General features: G+C 35.0%; 2 protein-coding genes across 3 annotated transcripts; one reads left to right on the top strand and one right to left on the bottom strand.

Annotated features, from left to right (window-relative positions):
- The first annotated feature begins 6,391 nt into the window (after nucleotides 1-6,391).
- LOC25493041 (nudix hydrolase 15, mitochondrial) lies at nucleotides 6,392-9,546 on the top strand. Its single transcript, XM_013601446.3, has 4 exons — nucleotides 6,392-6,913; nucleotides 7,249-7,391; nucleotides 8,701-8,820; nucleotides 8,908-9,546. The coding sequence occupies exons 1-4, from the start codon at nucleotides 6,544-6,546 to the stop codon at nucleotides 9,133-9,135; spliced, it is 861 nt and encodes a 286-aa protein (XP_013456900.1). The 5' UTR covers nucleotides 6,392-6,543; the 3' UTR covers nucleotides 9,136-9,546.
- Nucleotides 9,547-9,956: 410 nt separating this feature from the next.
- LOC25493040 (magnesium-chelatase subunit ChlI, chloroplastic) lies at nucleotides 9,957-12,535 on the bottom strand. 2 transcript variants are annotated; one of them, XM_013601445.3, is made up of 3 exons: nucleotides 12,318-12,535; nucleotides 12,032-12,141; nucleotides 9,957-11,375 (listed from the first exon to the last, which is right to left on the bottom strand). In XM_013601445.3, exons 1-3 carry the CDS (start codon nucleotides 12,406-12,408, stop codon nucleotides 10,314-10,316), a joined length of 1,263 nt encoding a protein of 420 aa, XP_013456899.1. In that variant the 5' UTR covers nucleotides 12,409-12,535; the 3' UTR covers nucleotides 9,957-10,313. The 2 variants fall into 2 exon arrangements, with proteins under 2 accessions (XP_013456899.1, XP_024638207.1); XM_024782439.2 differs by having other exon boundaries at nucleotides 9,957-11,366.
- Between the last annotated feature and the right edge of the window lie 1,197 nt (nucleotides 12,536-13,732).

The raw sequence follows: 13,732 nt of genomic DNA, 5'->3' as shown, positions 1-13,732 counted from the left end.
CATAAAAAGCCTTTTATTTTCACTTTTTTCTTTTGATTATATTTTTATTTTTCTGATTTAAGTTATTTTTTTAATTTAAGTTTTTGTCCCCTAATTTTGTTTTTTATTTTTATATAAAAAAAATTAGGATAAAATAAATGGTATCTAATAGAAGTGGTTTGCGTCTGACCAAAAAATAAATAAATAATAGAGGCGGTTTGAGTAGTTTATACTTTATATTTTTTTTGTTATAGTTTATACTTATACTAGAACTACTTAACTAAATTAATTTTGTTTTGTTTTTCTATAAAATAAATTAGAATAAACTAAATGGTATCTAATAACCAAAAATTAAATAAATAATAGAGGTGGTTTGAGTAGTTTATACTTTATATACTGTGCAATTAAATAAATTAATTTTGTGAAAATAATATTTGGACGAGGTAATCTTTATCACGGCTCTCAGTTATGTGTGTTTGGTTTTGGTTTGGTCAAGTTGATGCATCATATTTTTGTGGGTTGGTCCTGTTTTTGGTTCAGCTCGGCATTTTATTTGACTTTGGCTTGACATTTCCTCTTTTGATCATATTTGTGTGTACAACCACTCTCTCCGGTTTGATCAGATGTGCGGTAACTCCAAATCTCTTCGATCAACTTTACATTTGTAGAGATATGGAATATAAAACTCAAAACTGCTGCTTTATTGATAAAATATAGACTATTAAATAGTCAAAACAACTAGAAACTGAAAAGCTATAAAATGGCCCACTAAAACAATACTCATACGACTGAATGAAATGTGAAACTACTTCCTAAAGACTAGGACAAATAAAGACAACAATAGCATAATTCCTAACATATAGAAACAGACTAACGGCAGTAACAAATATCTTTTCATTCCCTCCCTTAAACTAGTAGCATTTTGAACCTAGTTTACTTCACTGTAATCAAGCATCCCCATCTTCATTCTAAGCTTCTGAAATGCCTCAAGCTTCAAAGCTTTAGTCATCAAGTCTGCAACCTGCTCCTGAGTTACACAATGCACTAATTCAATTTCTCCATCCTTCACAAGATCTCTTAAAAAATGAAAACGAACTTTGATATGTTTGCTCCTTCCATGCATTACTGGATTTTTTGAAAGTTTAACTGTTGAGGTGTTATCACACATTATAACAGTGCTACTTTCTTGAACATGACTTAAGTTTGTCAAAATCTGTCTCATCCACACAGCTTGACATGCACTTGCTGCAGCAGCCACAAATTCGGCTTCAGTTGTCGAGAGAGTAACAATTGGTTGCTTCTTGGACATCCATGACACTGCTCCAGAACTTAATAAGAAAACATAACCTGATGTGCTTTTAGAATCTTCTTCATCTCCTGCATAATCAGAATCTGTAAAACCAAACAAGTCTTTTTCTGCTCCCTTCCTTCTTGTAGAATATCTCATAGCTAGTAGTTCCCTTCAAATATCGTAATATCCTTTTAGCAGCTTGTAAATGCAACTCAGTTGGCTTTGACATATACCTGCTAATTAAGCTGACACTAAACATGATATCCGGTCTTGAAATAAGTATCGTCAACAGCAGTCCCGTTAGCATCTCTATTAATTTTGAAACCCGGAACAATTGGACTATTCACCGGCTTGCTTTCAGACATCGTAAACTTCTTTAAGATATCAGAAGCATATTTCCTTTGACATATGAAAATTCCTTCTGGTTTTTGCAGAATTTCAATGCCAAGGAAGAATCTCATCTTCCCTAAATCAGACATGTCGAAGGCTTCCATCATAGACCTTTTGAACTCAACCATCATACCTTTGTCATCTCCTGTATAGATCAAATCATCAACATAAATACTGACAAGTAATATTCTATCTTCGGTACTTCTTTTAATGAACAAGGTTTGTTCATTTGGACATTTTGAAAAACCTTCCTTCAAAAACTGAGACTCTATGCGGCTGAACCAAGCTCTAGGGGCTTGCTTTAAGCCATACAAGGCTTTATGTAACTTGTAAACTTTGTGCTCTTTTCCTTTCTTCACATATCCCTTTGGTTGATGAACATACACGTCCTCCTTTAATTCTCCATGAAGAAATGCAGATTTGACATCTAACTGAAAGATGTCCCATCCTCTGCATGCTGCAAGAGCCACGATCATTCTTACTATATCCATACGAGCAACGGGAGCAAATACTTCAGTGAAATCAATTCCTTGCTGTTGGGAGTACCCCTTTGCCACCAATCGAGCTTTATACTTGTTTACTTCACCCTTCTCATTTAATTTTGTCTTGAAAATCCATTTTACTCCAATTGTTTTAGCCCCTGCTGGTAAATCTGAAAGTTCCCAAGTTTGATTCTTTTCAATTGACTTTATTTCACAATCCATAGCTTGCCTCCATTTATCATGCTTCACTGCCTCCTCAAACATAATTGGATCGTCACCTAAGTCATCTTGCACCATGTAGGTTTCTGCTTCCTCTTCTTCACTCAGCTCATCACCACTTACATAATCTTCCATCCAAACCGGTGCTCTCCTTTCTCTCCCTTGAGTTACATTTTCATGAGGACTCATTTCTTCATTATCATTATTGTCATCCTCATTGTCACCATCAGTTTCAACTCTGTTGCTCCCCTCACTTTCATCACTACTAAGATCATCATTACTCCAAACAAAATCAGCATCTATTTGTTCTTTATAATCTAGACCCTAGTCCCAACTCTTTTCTTCCTAAAAAATTACGTCATTGCTCACCACAACCATCCCTGTATTAGGATCAAACAAACGGTAACCCTTAGACTCATCACTCACACCCAACATAATACAAGAAAAGCTTTTATCACCAAGTTTACCTCGTTTTGCATCTGGTATATGCACATGAGCTATGCAGCCCCAAACTCGAAGGTGTTGAACAGATGGCTTAACTCCACTCCAAGCTTCTTGAGGAGTGATTTTCTTCACAGCATGTGTTGGACATCGATTCAACAAGTAGAAAGACCATTTTGCAGCTTCAGCCCAAAACAATTTGGGAACTCTTTTCGCAGATAGCATGCAACGCACCATGTTCATCACCGTTTTATTTTTACGTTCTGCTACTCCATTTTGGTGTGGTGTATATGATGTGGTAAGTTGCCTTTTAATTCCTTCCTTTTCACAAAACAAGTTGAAATTGATAGAGTTAAACTCTCCTCCTCTGTCCGTTCGCAAACACTTGACTGATTCTTCTGCTTCCTTTTCCACCAGCTTTTTGAAAGTTTTGAAACATTCCAATGCTTCCGATTTTTCAAGAAGAAAATAGACCCAACCCTTTCGACTATAGTCATCAATGAAGCATAAGAGATACCTTTTTCCGCTACTTGAGACTGGTTCTATTGGTCCGCAAATGTCTGCATGTATGAGCTCCAAGACTTTGCTGGCACGCCATTCACTCTTCTTAGGTATTGGATTGCGGTGTTGTTTGCCGATGAAACAATGAGCACAAGTGACACTTGAAACTTCCAGTTGAGGCAAGCCACGCACCATTTTCTTTGTCTGTAGCGTCTTTAAGCCCTTGTGGTTCAAATGACCATACCTTTGATGCCAAAGATAGGTGAGTTCAGAGGAAGTGTGAAGACATTCTTCAACTGAAGTAGTGATGCTGGAGGTTTTATTGAAGAGAATAAACATACGATTAGCGCTCATACTGGTTTCTGCAATCAATCCTTTGTTCGGATGATAAATTTTGCATATCCCATTTTTTATGAGAATGGTGAGATCCTTTTCTTGCAACTGGCCCACACTTAATAAATTATTTCGAAGCTCTGGGACATAATATACATCTTGAACGAGAAAAGTAGTGCCATTAAACACTAGTCGAACACTACCTTTTCCAGCTACCGACATACGGGAGTTGTTTCCACATTTAACAAAGTGCTTATGTCCTTCCACCATGTTTAAGAACATACCTTTGTTTCCACACATATGATTAGAGCATCCTGAATCCAAGAACCATGCATCATTCCTTTTTGCGTCATTTTCTTCTACAAGAGCCATTAAAAGGAGTTCTTCTTCATTATCCAATTCCGCATAATTTGTTTCTTTGTTCCATTTGGGACATTCATATTGAAAATGCCCCAAATTATGACACTTAAAGCACTCCACGGTGTCCCTTGTGAAAGATTGTCTCCCTCTTCCGCGCCCTCTTCCACGGTATGTTCCTCTTCCTCTCCCTCTACTGCTTTCCACCTTCAGAGCTTGCTCACCTTCACGGTTAACCCTTTTAAACTTTTGTTCATGAACTACCAGAGAGCTTTGAAGCTCGTCAACAGTCATTTCTTCAGTGTCTTTTGACTCCTCAATTGAAACCACTACGTAGGTGAATTTCTCTGTCAACGTACGGAGAATTTTCTGCACCACTGTTGAGCCTGACATAACCTCTCCGTTGCTTCTCATTTTGTTAGCCACAGTCATTACTCTGGCAAAATATTCAGTGATGGTTTCTGCATCCTTCATTTCTAGCACCTCAAACTCTCTTCTCAAAGAGTTTAACATTGACTTCTTCACACGGTCATTCCCTCCATACTTTCTTTTCAGGAAATCCCAAACAATCTTGGACGTTCGCCTATCCAAGATCTGTTCGAAGACTGACCTATCAATTGCTCTGAAAAGATAATGCTTAACCTTGTGATCATTGGTTTTGGAATTCTGTAGCAACTCCAATTGTTCTTCAGTAAGCACGGTCGTTTCAATAGGTTTCTGGTAACCAATTTCAATCATGGACCAGAGACCTTTGGCACGAAGAAGATTCTCCATCAACTCACTCCAATGATCATAGTGAAGACCATCAAAATGAGGAATTTTTGCTGAAAGCTTTGTGTCACTCATTTTTGTGTTTCTCTCTTTTTCTTAGCTAAGCTACGGCTTAGTTATTTTTATCAGGCCCAGTGGGGGCTCTGATACCAGTTTGTAGAGATATGGAATATGAAACTCAAAACTGCTGCTTTATTGATAAAATATAGACTATTAAATAGTCAAAACAACTAGAAACTGAAAAGCTATAAAATGGCCCACTAAAACAATACTCACACGACTGAATGAAATGTGAAACTACTTCCTAAAGACTAGGACAAATAAAGACAGCAATAACATAATTCCTAACATATAGAAACAGACTAACGGCAGTAACAAATATCTTTTCAACATTTAATATGGTTTCCTTGTCCTTGGACGATTTGGAGAGAAATTAATAATCGATTTTTTAATGATAAGGAAGAATCATTACCACAATTGTTGGATATAATTAAGCTCATAGTTTGTCTAAGGTCTTGCCATGTAATTTTTTATTCCAGTGAGTTTAACTCAGTTGGTAAGGACAATGCATAATATATGTAAAGTTCGGGGTTTGAACCCCAGACACCACCAAAAAAAACTTTTTTGGGTTCTGTTTTGACACTTTTTATACTATTCAAAACGTTTTTTTTTATGATAATATATCCATTTTAGTTTGTCGAAAAATATATACTCCCTCCGTTTTTAAATATAAACAAAATTGACTTTTTAGGTTCATTCAATTAATGATGTATATGGTTCATCCATATACATCATTAATTGAATGAACCTAAAAAGTCAATTTTACTTATATTTTGATACAGATGGAGTATATTTATTGTGTAACAAAGACAATAGTGTATACAAATAAAGCCAAATTATTAAAAAAAAAAAAAATGTTCCAAAGAGATTAGTGGCAAAATTTACCCATTAAATAAATGTTTATTTCCACTTCCAAATTAATAAAACATGTCTTTAAGGTAAAGCTACCGATCGTAGCTTCATTTTTACTATAATCAGTGCATGCTTAATTAAAAATGTAAATTCTACCGTACACCAATATATTTGAATATAACCGGTATACTAAACCCTTAAATTTATAGTTAAATGAGTTATTTTTTAAAGAAAAATATTATTTGTTTATCAATTATAATTACAATGATTAAAATCGTATTCACCAAAAGCATCAACGAATTAAAATTGATATTTTTGAATTTTTATCGCTCACCAAAAGGATGCTTCATCAACAAATATGATTAAAATCATATTCACCAAAAGCATCAACGAAATAAATATTAAATAAATATTATTGGTTATCGTTTAAAGTGTTAATAGAGAACTTTGATTATTTTATACGATAATATGTAAAAAAACTTATTATGATTCTTATAAACAATGAATGATGTGTTTTTATCATGAAATGATATTTTCTGATATATAAATGCTGACAAATAACTATTTATTTCATAAAATTGATTGTTAATGTATAAATTTAGAAACAGAAGTATCGATACACCTTAATTTATAAATGTACCCTAGAAGTTCTCAATTATAAATGCCTATGTACTTGTTGAGAAGTGGAAAATTGTGGATTCACGTCAAATATATCAAATTTCCATGTAATATATGACAAAGATTTCATTCCGACAAGGATCAGACCTTCAAACATTAAACTACTAGTTTAGCAAAACAATAACAATTTGATACTATAGGGTAGGTGGGTTTTAATGCGTTATATTAATTTCAAACATAATCACACACATGAATTCAATTCTAAGAACAATAACAACATCGTTACTACCAAGAACAGTATCTGTCACCAAAGTCATGGATTCTTCTTCCAACGTTACCACTAGTGGATCTCAGAGACTTCTTGCGTTGGCACAACATCTTCGTCTCTACAAGCCACCACCACCTTTTCCTGAAGATGTTTTGGAACAGAGCATTGAAGAAGAGAGTGGTGGCAAAGTTGTTTCTCAATTGGGTTTTCCTGAATCTGCTACCATGATTCAAAATCCAGAAAAATTTAGTCCTAAAAAAGCTGCTGTTTTGATTTGTTTATTTGAAGGCGATGATGGGGATCTAAGGGTTATTCTCACCAAACGCTCTTCCAAGCTTTCTACTCACTCAGGTATAGTTTTTTTCAAATGTAGCATAATTTTGTATAATATGTTTCAAATTCAATAGTTTATATTTTTATATCGTAAAAATTGTTTTTTTTTAGACAAATGTTAGCGGTTAATTTGTTAGAAGATAGATAACGTGTGTCTGACACAGGGACATGCCTAATATGAGAAGTGTATGTGCTTCGTAGTTACATAGAACTTTTTATGGGTCCCAACCTATACTATTGGGCTAATGGTTTGGGGGCTGAAATTTTTGTTACTTTAGTGGTTGTGATTTTGGTTATTTGAATTTAGAGGGAATGAATTGAGGGTTGTGGTGGTGTGTGTATTTTATTTGTAGGTGAAGTGTCATTGCCTGGTGGGAAAGCGGAGGAAGGGGATAAGGATGACGCAGACACTGCAAAAAGAGAGGCAGAGGAGGAAATTGGGTTGGATCCTGAACTTGTCAATGTTGTTACTGTTCTTGAACCATTCTTGTCTAAGGTATCCGTTTTGTTTAACAATTCACTAACTTAACTGAAGTTATTATTATTCTATCTGTGTTTGATTGAGTATTCTCGACTTTGCATGATTAGGAATTTTGAATCTTTATGAAAATTATGTCTGTGATTGATGGTTAGGTTAGTTCATGAAATACTTCTGTGCTAGAAAATGTTGATTTTGTTGAAATGTCACGATTTGCTGTATTATATTTATCTCATGTGGGAGGAATAAGTACAATGTGTGCTCTGAGTCTGAGATGATTGGAGATGGAGGGTTATAATTTATGAAGTGATAATTTGATACAACAGACTCTGAAATTAAAAGAACTTCATTCTTGAATATCATTGGTGTGTTACTTGTAAATTTTGAATAAACTCAAACTCACTGTCCAGAAAAATGAAGTGCAGCTGAGGTACAGAGGATATTGTTGATAAACCTTATTGCGATTGTTGTCTTGGATGCAATTTGTCTCAAACTGTACATGTCTGTATAAAGTAATGCAGTGGTCATTGGTGAATGGGTTTGACCTAAAGAATCAGATACATACCCTTTGTTAAAATAATATACAAATCATAGTTCTATCCTGTTTATTGTTTTCATGAATTTGAACCTGATATGAACAAACTGATTAGGCATCTTCACTGTCTATGTTCATGATTGTACATACTAAGAAATGTTGCATTCAATGGTTTCAGCCTTTTTTCCTATTAAAGAAAATTGTTGAAACGTCATTGCTCGTGCTACCAATTGTAGAAGTCATGTATCCATTGCAGGTCATTAAACTGGGCATTGTTTAATGAGTCCACAATATCGAACTTATGTTTTGAGGTGGTTTTTTGATAATGAATTTCACACATAGAAACTAGCAGTAGAGATTAGTTTAGTGCTCAGAATAATCAGGCATAACAGTCTTCAAAAATCAAAATAACAACACTCCATACATTTAGGACAGCATAACAACACAACTGACTGTTCAAAATACGTTATTACCAATGATTGGTGTGATGAATCAATTTGAGAAAATTGTGGGAAATTTATTTGTTGGATAATGGCCACAGATTCAAAACTCTATGCATTTCTATATTTTAAAAAGTTCTGTATATGTGGATACAAGTATGATCATTTCAGAAGTCGGTCCACTGTCGCTGGTTATAAATTTGTATTATTGGCAATGATGTTAACATTCCCTGTTGTTGGATAGTTTGCACACCTGTGCTGTTAGTCTATTCCTCATCTGCTTCGGATTGAAAGTGTTCAATGAGAAAATTTCACCAGTACTTCGTCTCATCTATCATTGTTTCTTTTACAGCACCTCCTAAGAGTAGTTCCTGTCATCGGCATACTTCATGATAAGAAAGCGTTCAAACCTGTTCTGAATCCTGCAGAAGTGGAATCAGTATTTGACGCACCTTTGGAAATGTTTCTCAAGGTACCATGCTCACTTTTATTTTTATCTCAAGTCATCTTAATTTTTCATATCAATCTTCAAGTTATCTGATGTCATTGCTTTAAGCAGGATGAAAATCGGAGTCAGGAGGAGAGAGAGTGGATGGGAGAGAAGTATTTGATACATTTTTTTGACTATATTGACATCGAGCAGAAAAATTATCTCATATGGGGATTGACTGCCGGAATTTTGATTAGGGCTGCATCAATTGTGTACAAACGGCCACCGGCTTTCGTAGAACAGAATCCCAAATTCAAGGTTCCACAGGTTGTAAGCAAGGATAGTTCAATGACTTGACACCAGTGTCTATCTGTATCATATTGTCCTCAATATATACATGTTCTTTTTTTCATCCTACAATAATATATATATTCATCACGAATATAATTTATATCTCCTCAAAGAAAGGAAGAGGATGCTGTCCATCACTTGGAATTCATATTTCTGCTCACCTTTTGTTTGGATATCTAATGATCGGTAGAATCAATCAAATGGAAAGGGGTGTGAAAAAATTCCAGACTAATTTTGGGATCTGGAATAATAAAATGCTGTAAAGGTTTTATTCTAGTGTATGAAATGATAAGATGGTGAAAAATGAACTTGGATTGTTCATATCATTTTTAATCCATAGATGTGATGGCAATTTGCTGTTTAAGACGTTGACAATTTTTTTCTTCCCAATAGAATGACATGTTTCTTTGTTTTTAAGGATTTTATTCAATGAAATTTATATTTTATTTAAGTTCATGTACCTATTTTTTATTTTTTAAGGACTTCTGGTATCTTTTAGTTATAACTACTCTTGAATGTCTTGTGCACTTTATATGTCGTCTCTCAAGAGACCAAACACGTGACATTTGCCATGCTAACACAGTACAAAGGAGAGTACTAATACCGCGTCCCAATGTCATTTTTGATGCAATTTTAAGAAGCTTTATATCCTAGCTTCACTGGAAACGCACGTTTGCGTTCACTTTAATGCGTGAACAAACACACTTTTAGTGAAAGTTAGAGTCGCATGGGAAGGGGAATGTAAAGCACGTAATGTGCATGAATATCTTGGCAGATAATTATTTCAGGTGTGAATCATGTATTAAATGGCAAAGTAGCGTAGCCTCTGATTTTTAAGTGAAGCTTCATTTCATTCAAAATACTTAAGAGACGATATCAACATTTCAACAATATACAAAGTACAAACTGTATTTGCCAAGCTAATGAATGAACCAAGTTTACAATAAACTGTTCATTGTTGATTGTCTATTTCTTTGTGAGGCTTCTCAAGCTCATGCTTTTCCTCATCATTCCTCATTTTGGTTTAAAAGACCTATCTTACCCTGGCAGACTAAACAAAACTAAAAAAGAGCCACGCTTGGAATTTCAGTATTTTTCTTACTCACGTTCAAGGACAGTGAAATCCAATTTGTAAACCATGATGTGGTAACATACTAGAGAAGACTGAGCAAGTCATACCATGTTCAAGTGAATACCTCATAAAATTTCTCGATGACAAGTAAACCCGAGTCTATAGACTCCAATGGATCCTTTCGAAGACGGTGTCTCAAACAGTTAGGAATGACAGTAGCAATATCCTCTGCACTTACTTTGTTTATTCCCTTGAGGCCAGCAAGAGCTTTTGCAGCTCTATTTGTTACAATGTCACCTCTTAATCCATCCACATTCAACTCTGCACAAACCTTGGAAATTTTCACCTTAAGTTCATGATCTATTTGAACAGAAGCAAGAAAATTCCTTGCTGCGGTAATTTGTTGCTGGAGCTTTTCCTGCTCAGCTTTGTAAGAATCTCGAAACTCCTTTGGGTTTTTGTCAAAACGAGCTCTCTCCTCTACAATCTTAACCCTTAACTCAGCATCCCTCACAGTCCCCACTTGAGCATGCATTCCAAACCTATCTAACAGCTGTGGCCTGAGTTCCCCTTCTTCAGGATTTCCCGAACCAATTAGAATGAACCGTGCAGGATGTGCGATTGAAATACCTTCTCTCTCCACTGTGTTCCAACCTGATGCTGCAGAATCCAACAAGACATCAACTAAGTGATCATCCAAGAGATTAACTTCATCCACATATAGAATTCCCCTGTTAGCTTTAGCCAGTAAACCAGGCTCAAATGCCTTCACACCTTCGGTGAGGGCTTTTTCGATATCAATTGTTCCACAGACCCTATCTTCTGTAGCTCCCAATGGCAAATCCACCATGTTAATTTTGGAAAACACAACCTCAAGCTGCTCTCCTTTCAACACACGCTCTCTCACTTCAATACCCATGAATTCCGGATCTTCTGGATCTGAATTATATGGGTCGCCGGCAACAACCTTGATTTCAGGAAGCAAATCGACTAATGACCTAACAGTTGTAGATTTCCCTGTTCCCCTATCCCCCATGATCATTACACCTCCAATCTTGGGATCAATCACGTTTAGGAGAAGGCAAAGTTTCATCTCATCCTGTCCAACTATGGCAGAAAACGGGTACACAGGCCTTTGGCTTTCTTTATAAGCAATTCTCTGAGCCTGAATGTCCTAATTTTACAGAGTTGAGATGTTACCAAAACAGACAACAAAAAAACACGGAAGCTGCAGATTAAGGGTAAGAATGACAGAATAGTAAAAAACTGACAAGTTTAAGCTTTCAAGGTATTTGTACACTTGCATTGACTCAGACACGGACACGGACACATTGACACCGATAACAATTTGAGAAAATGACATAATTCAATGTAATCATGTGTCGTGTCAGTGTCGGACACGATACGTATCTGACACCGAGGCACGCCTAATCCGAGGAGTACCTGTGCTTCATCAGTACAGTACAATATAAGCCCAAACATATTCTTCATTTGTCATATCTGATAGAAGGCGTGCCCGTGTCAGACACCGACAGACGATGTCAACACACATATGATTATATTTAACTATGTCATTTTCTAAAATCACCACGATGTTGACGTGTCAGTGTATCGGTGTTCATGCATCTTAGTTTGGATGTCATCACTATCAAATTTCCCACTAGTTATTCAAGTTCAATACAAACTTATACAAAAAACCCTCATGGTCCAATAATTATGTCTTTCTTCTATGATTTACTAAAATTAATGAAAATTGTTGAATTTCCCAAAAAACATATTTGTTTTTTTAACAAAAAATCTAGCTACAAAAATGAAAGATCCCTTACCTACCTGTTGAGTAGCGTTAATTTCAGTGGCAACACTCAAAACTGAAAACTGAGACTTTCCTTTAACACCATGAAATCCAATTCCACCACAAAACTTGCACCCAGATACTTGCCCTGCAAAGCCACAACCATTAAATATCGTTGACAATCACATATTCACAGTGTCAGAAAAATCCAGTTTCCATTTCCAGTTAAAACTCCTCAAGATCACAAAGTTCATAGCTTTTGCCGAAATAAATACCAGATATGAAATGGGTTCTGATGAAGGTGAAGTTTGTAAGAGGTATTACCTTTGGTTAGCGAGAGAGAATGAATGGAAGGGGAAGAGTGACGTCGTGAAGACAAGACTGCAATTGAAGAAGAGCTCAATGTTGATGCCATAACTTGTATGCTGTAGCTTCAGCTTCTTCCTTGTGTTGTGTGTTTTTCTTCACATTCAAAATCACTTAGAAACTTGGTGGTATCAGGTATGTGAAGACAGATTTCGATATTTCAGACGTATACAAATAATTTATGAAATATATAATCATTTAAGGTATTAAAAAGTTTGTACCTTTGTACAAAAAAAAAAAAAAAGTTTGTACCAAAAATAAATAAATTAAAAAGTAATATATTCAATATTTTTTCGGGTTACTATGAATTAATTTCAATATTATATTCTTAACAATATTTCCATGATCTATTCTATTTAGCTAATGTTCTTGGTGAAAAATTCTTAGTTGATGATTCTTTATTGTCTTAAGAATGAAACAATTCATTTATCCCTGTAATGTTTTTTTTTCCTTTCATTAAGTACAAATTGAAATGGGTACCACGGAGGTTACAACAATTACACATCCTTTAAAAAATACACACATTTTGCATCAACCACTTGCGTTAGACTTTCATTGTATTGCCACATTATCGTTTAAAGTGTTAATAATAAATTATTTGTATAAATTATTGGTTAAATCAGTTGGCATGAATATAAATATATTAAATAAATATTATAATGTTGATGCTTAATTTTTTTGTTGGGGGGGGTTCAATGTGCTTTATTAAGTTCAAAACATATACGAATATAAAATAGAAGTTACACTCACAACCTTACATCAAAAAAATAAAAAAGTTACACTCACAACCCCTTAAAAAAAAAAAAATTACAATTACAACTTAAAAGTTTAAAAAGAATTAAACAATTGAGGCTTATCATGTTAGGTATTATATATTTCTTTTGACAAAATGATAGGTATAATATAAATTTCATCAACAAAATATAGATAGTATAATGCGATCTATATAATTGTCACCCGACATTATAAAACTAACATAACGAAGCAAGCAGGCAGTGCCTCTTTACCGTCTCCTTGACCAATGTAGCTATGTCCATGAGAGTCACAGTGCACATAACATAACTTTCTCAATCCTTAAGTTAGAAAACCCAACGACCTATGGTTTAAAATTTATCGTGTTCAAGAAATCTCCTAGACCGAGTCACTGAGTCCCGCACAGGTAGCTCAATTGGTGAGCTAAGGGACGTTGAAGGAGTTTGAAGGAGTAAGCCCCATTTTCAATCCCTGAAAACAACATAACTACTGACATTGCTTACATTTGCCTAGCAAAATAAAATAAAAAAAGGCAGAGCCACATGAGTAGTGGTTCTATTTCCATTTAGGGAGCGTTGCATATTAGAAGGAAAAACCAGAAAATGGATCGCCATAAATCA

Source organism: Medicago truncatula, chromosome 4 (genome assembly GCF_003473485.1).
Source record: "Medicago truncatula cultivar Jemalong A17 chromosome 4, MtrunA17r5.0-ANR, whole genome shotgun sequence".
Lineage (NCBI taxonomy): Eukaryota > Viridiplantae > Streptophyta > Magnoliopsida > Fabales > Fabaceae > Medicago > Medicago truncatula.
This window is presented reverse-complemented; position numbering and strand designations above follow the sequence as displayed.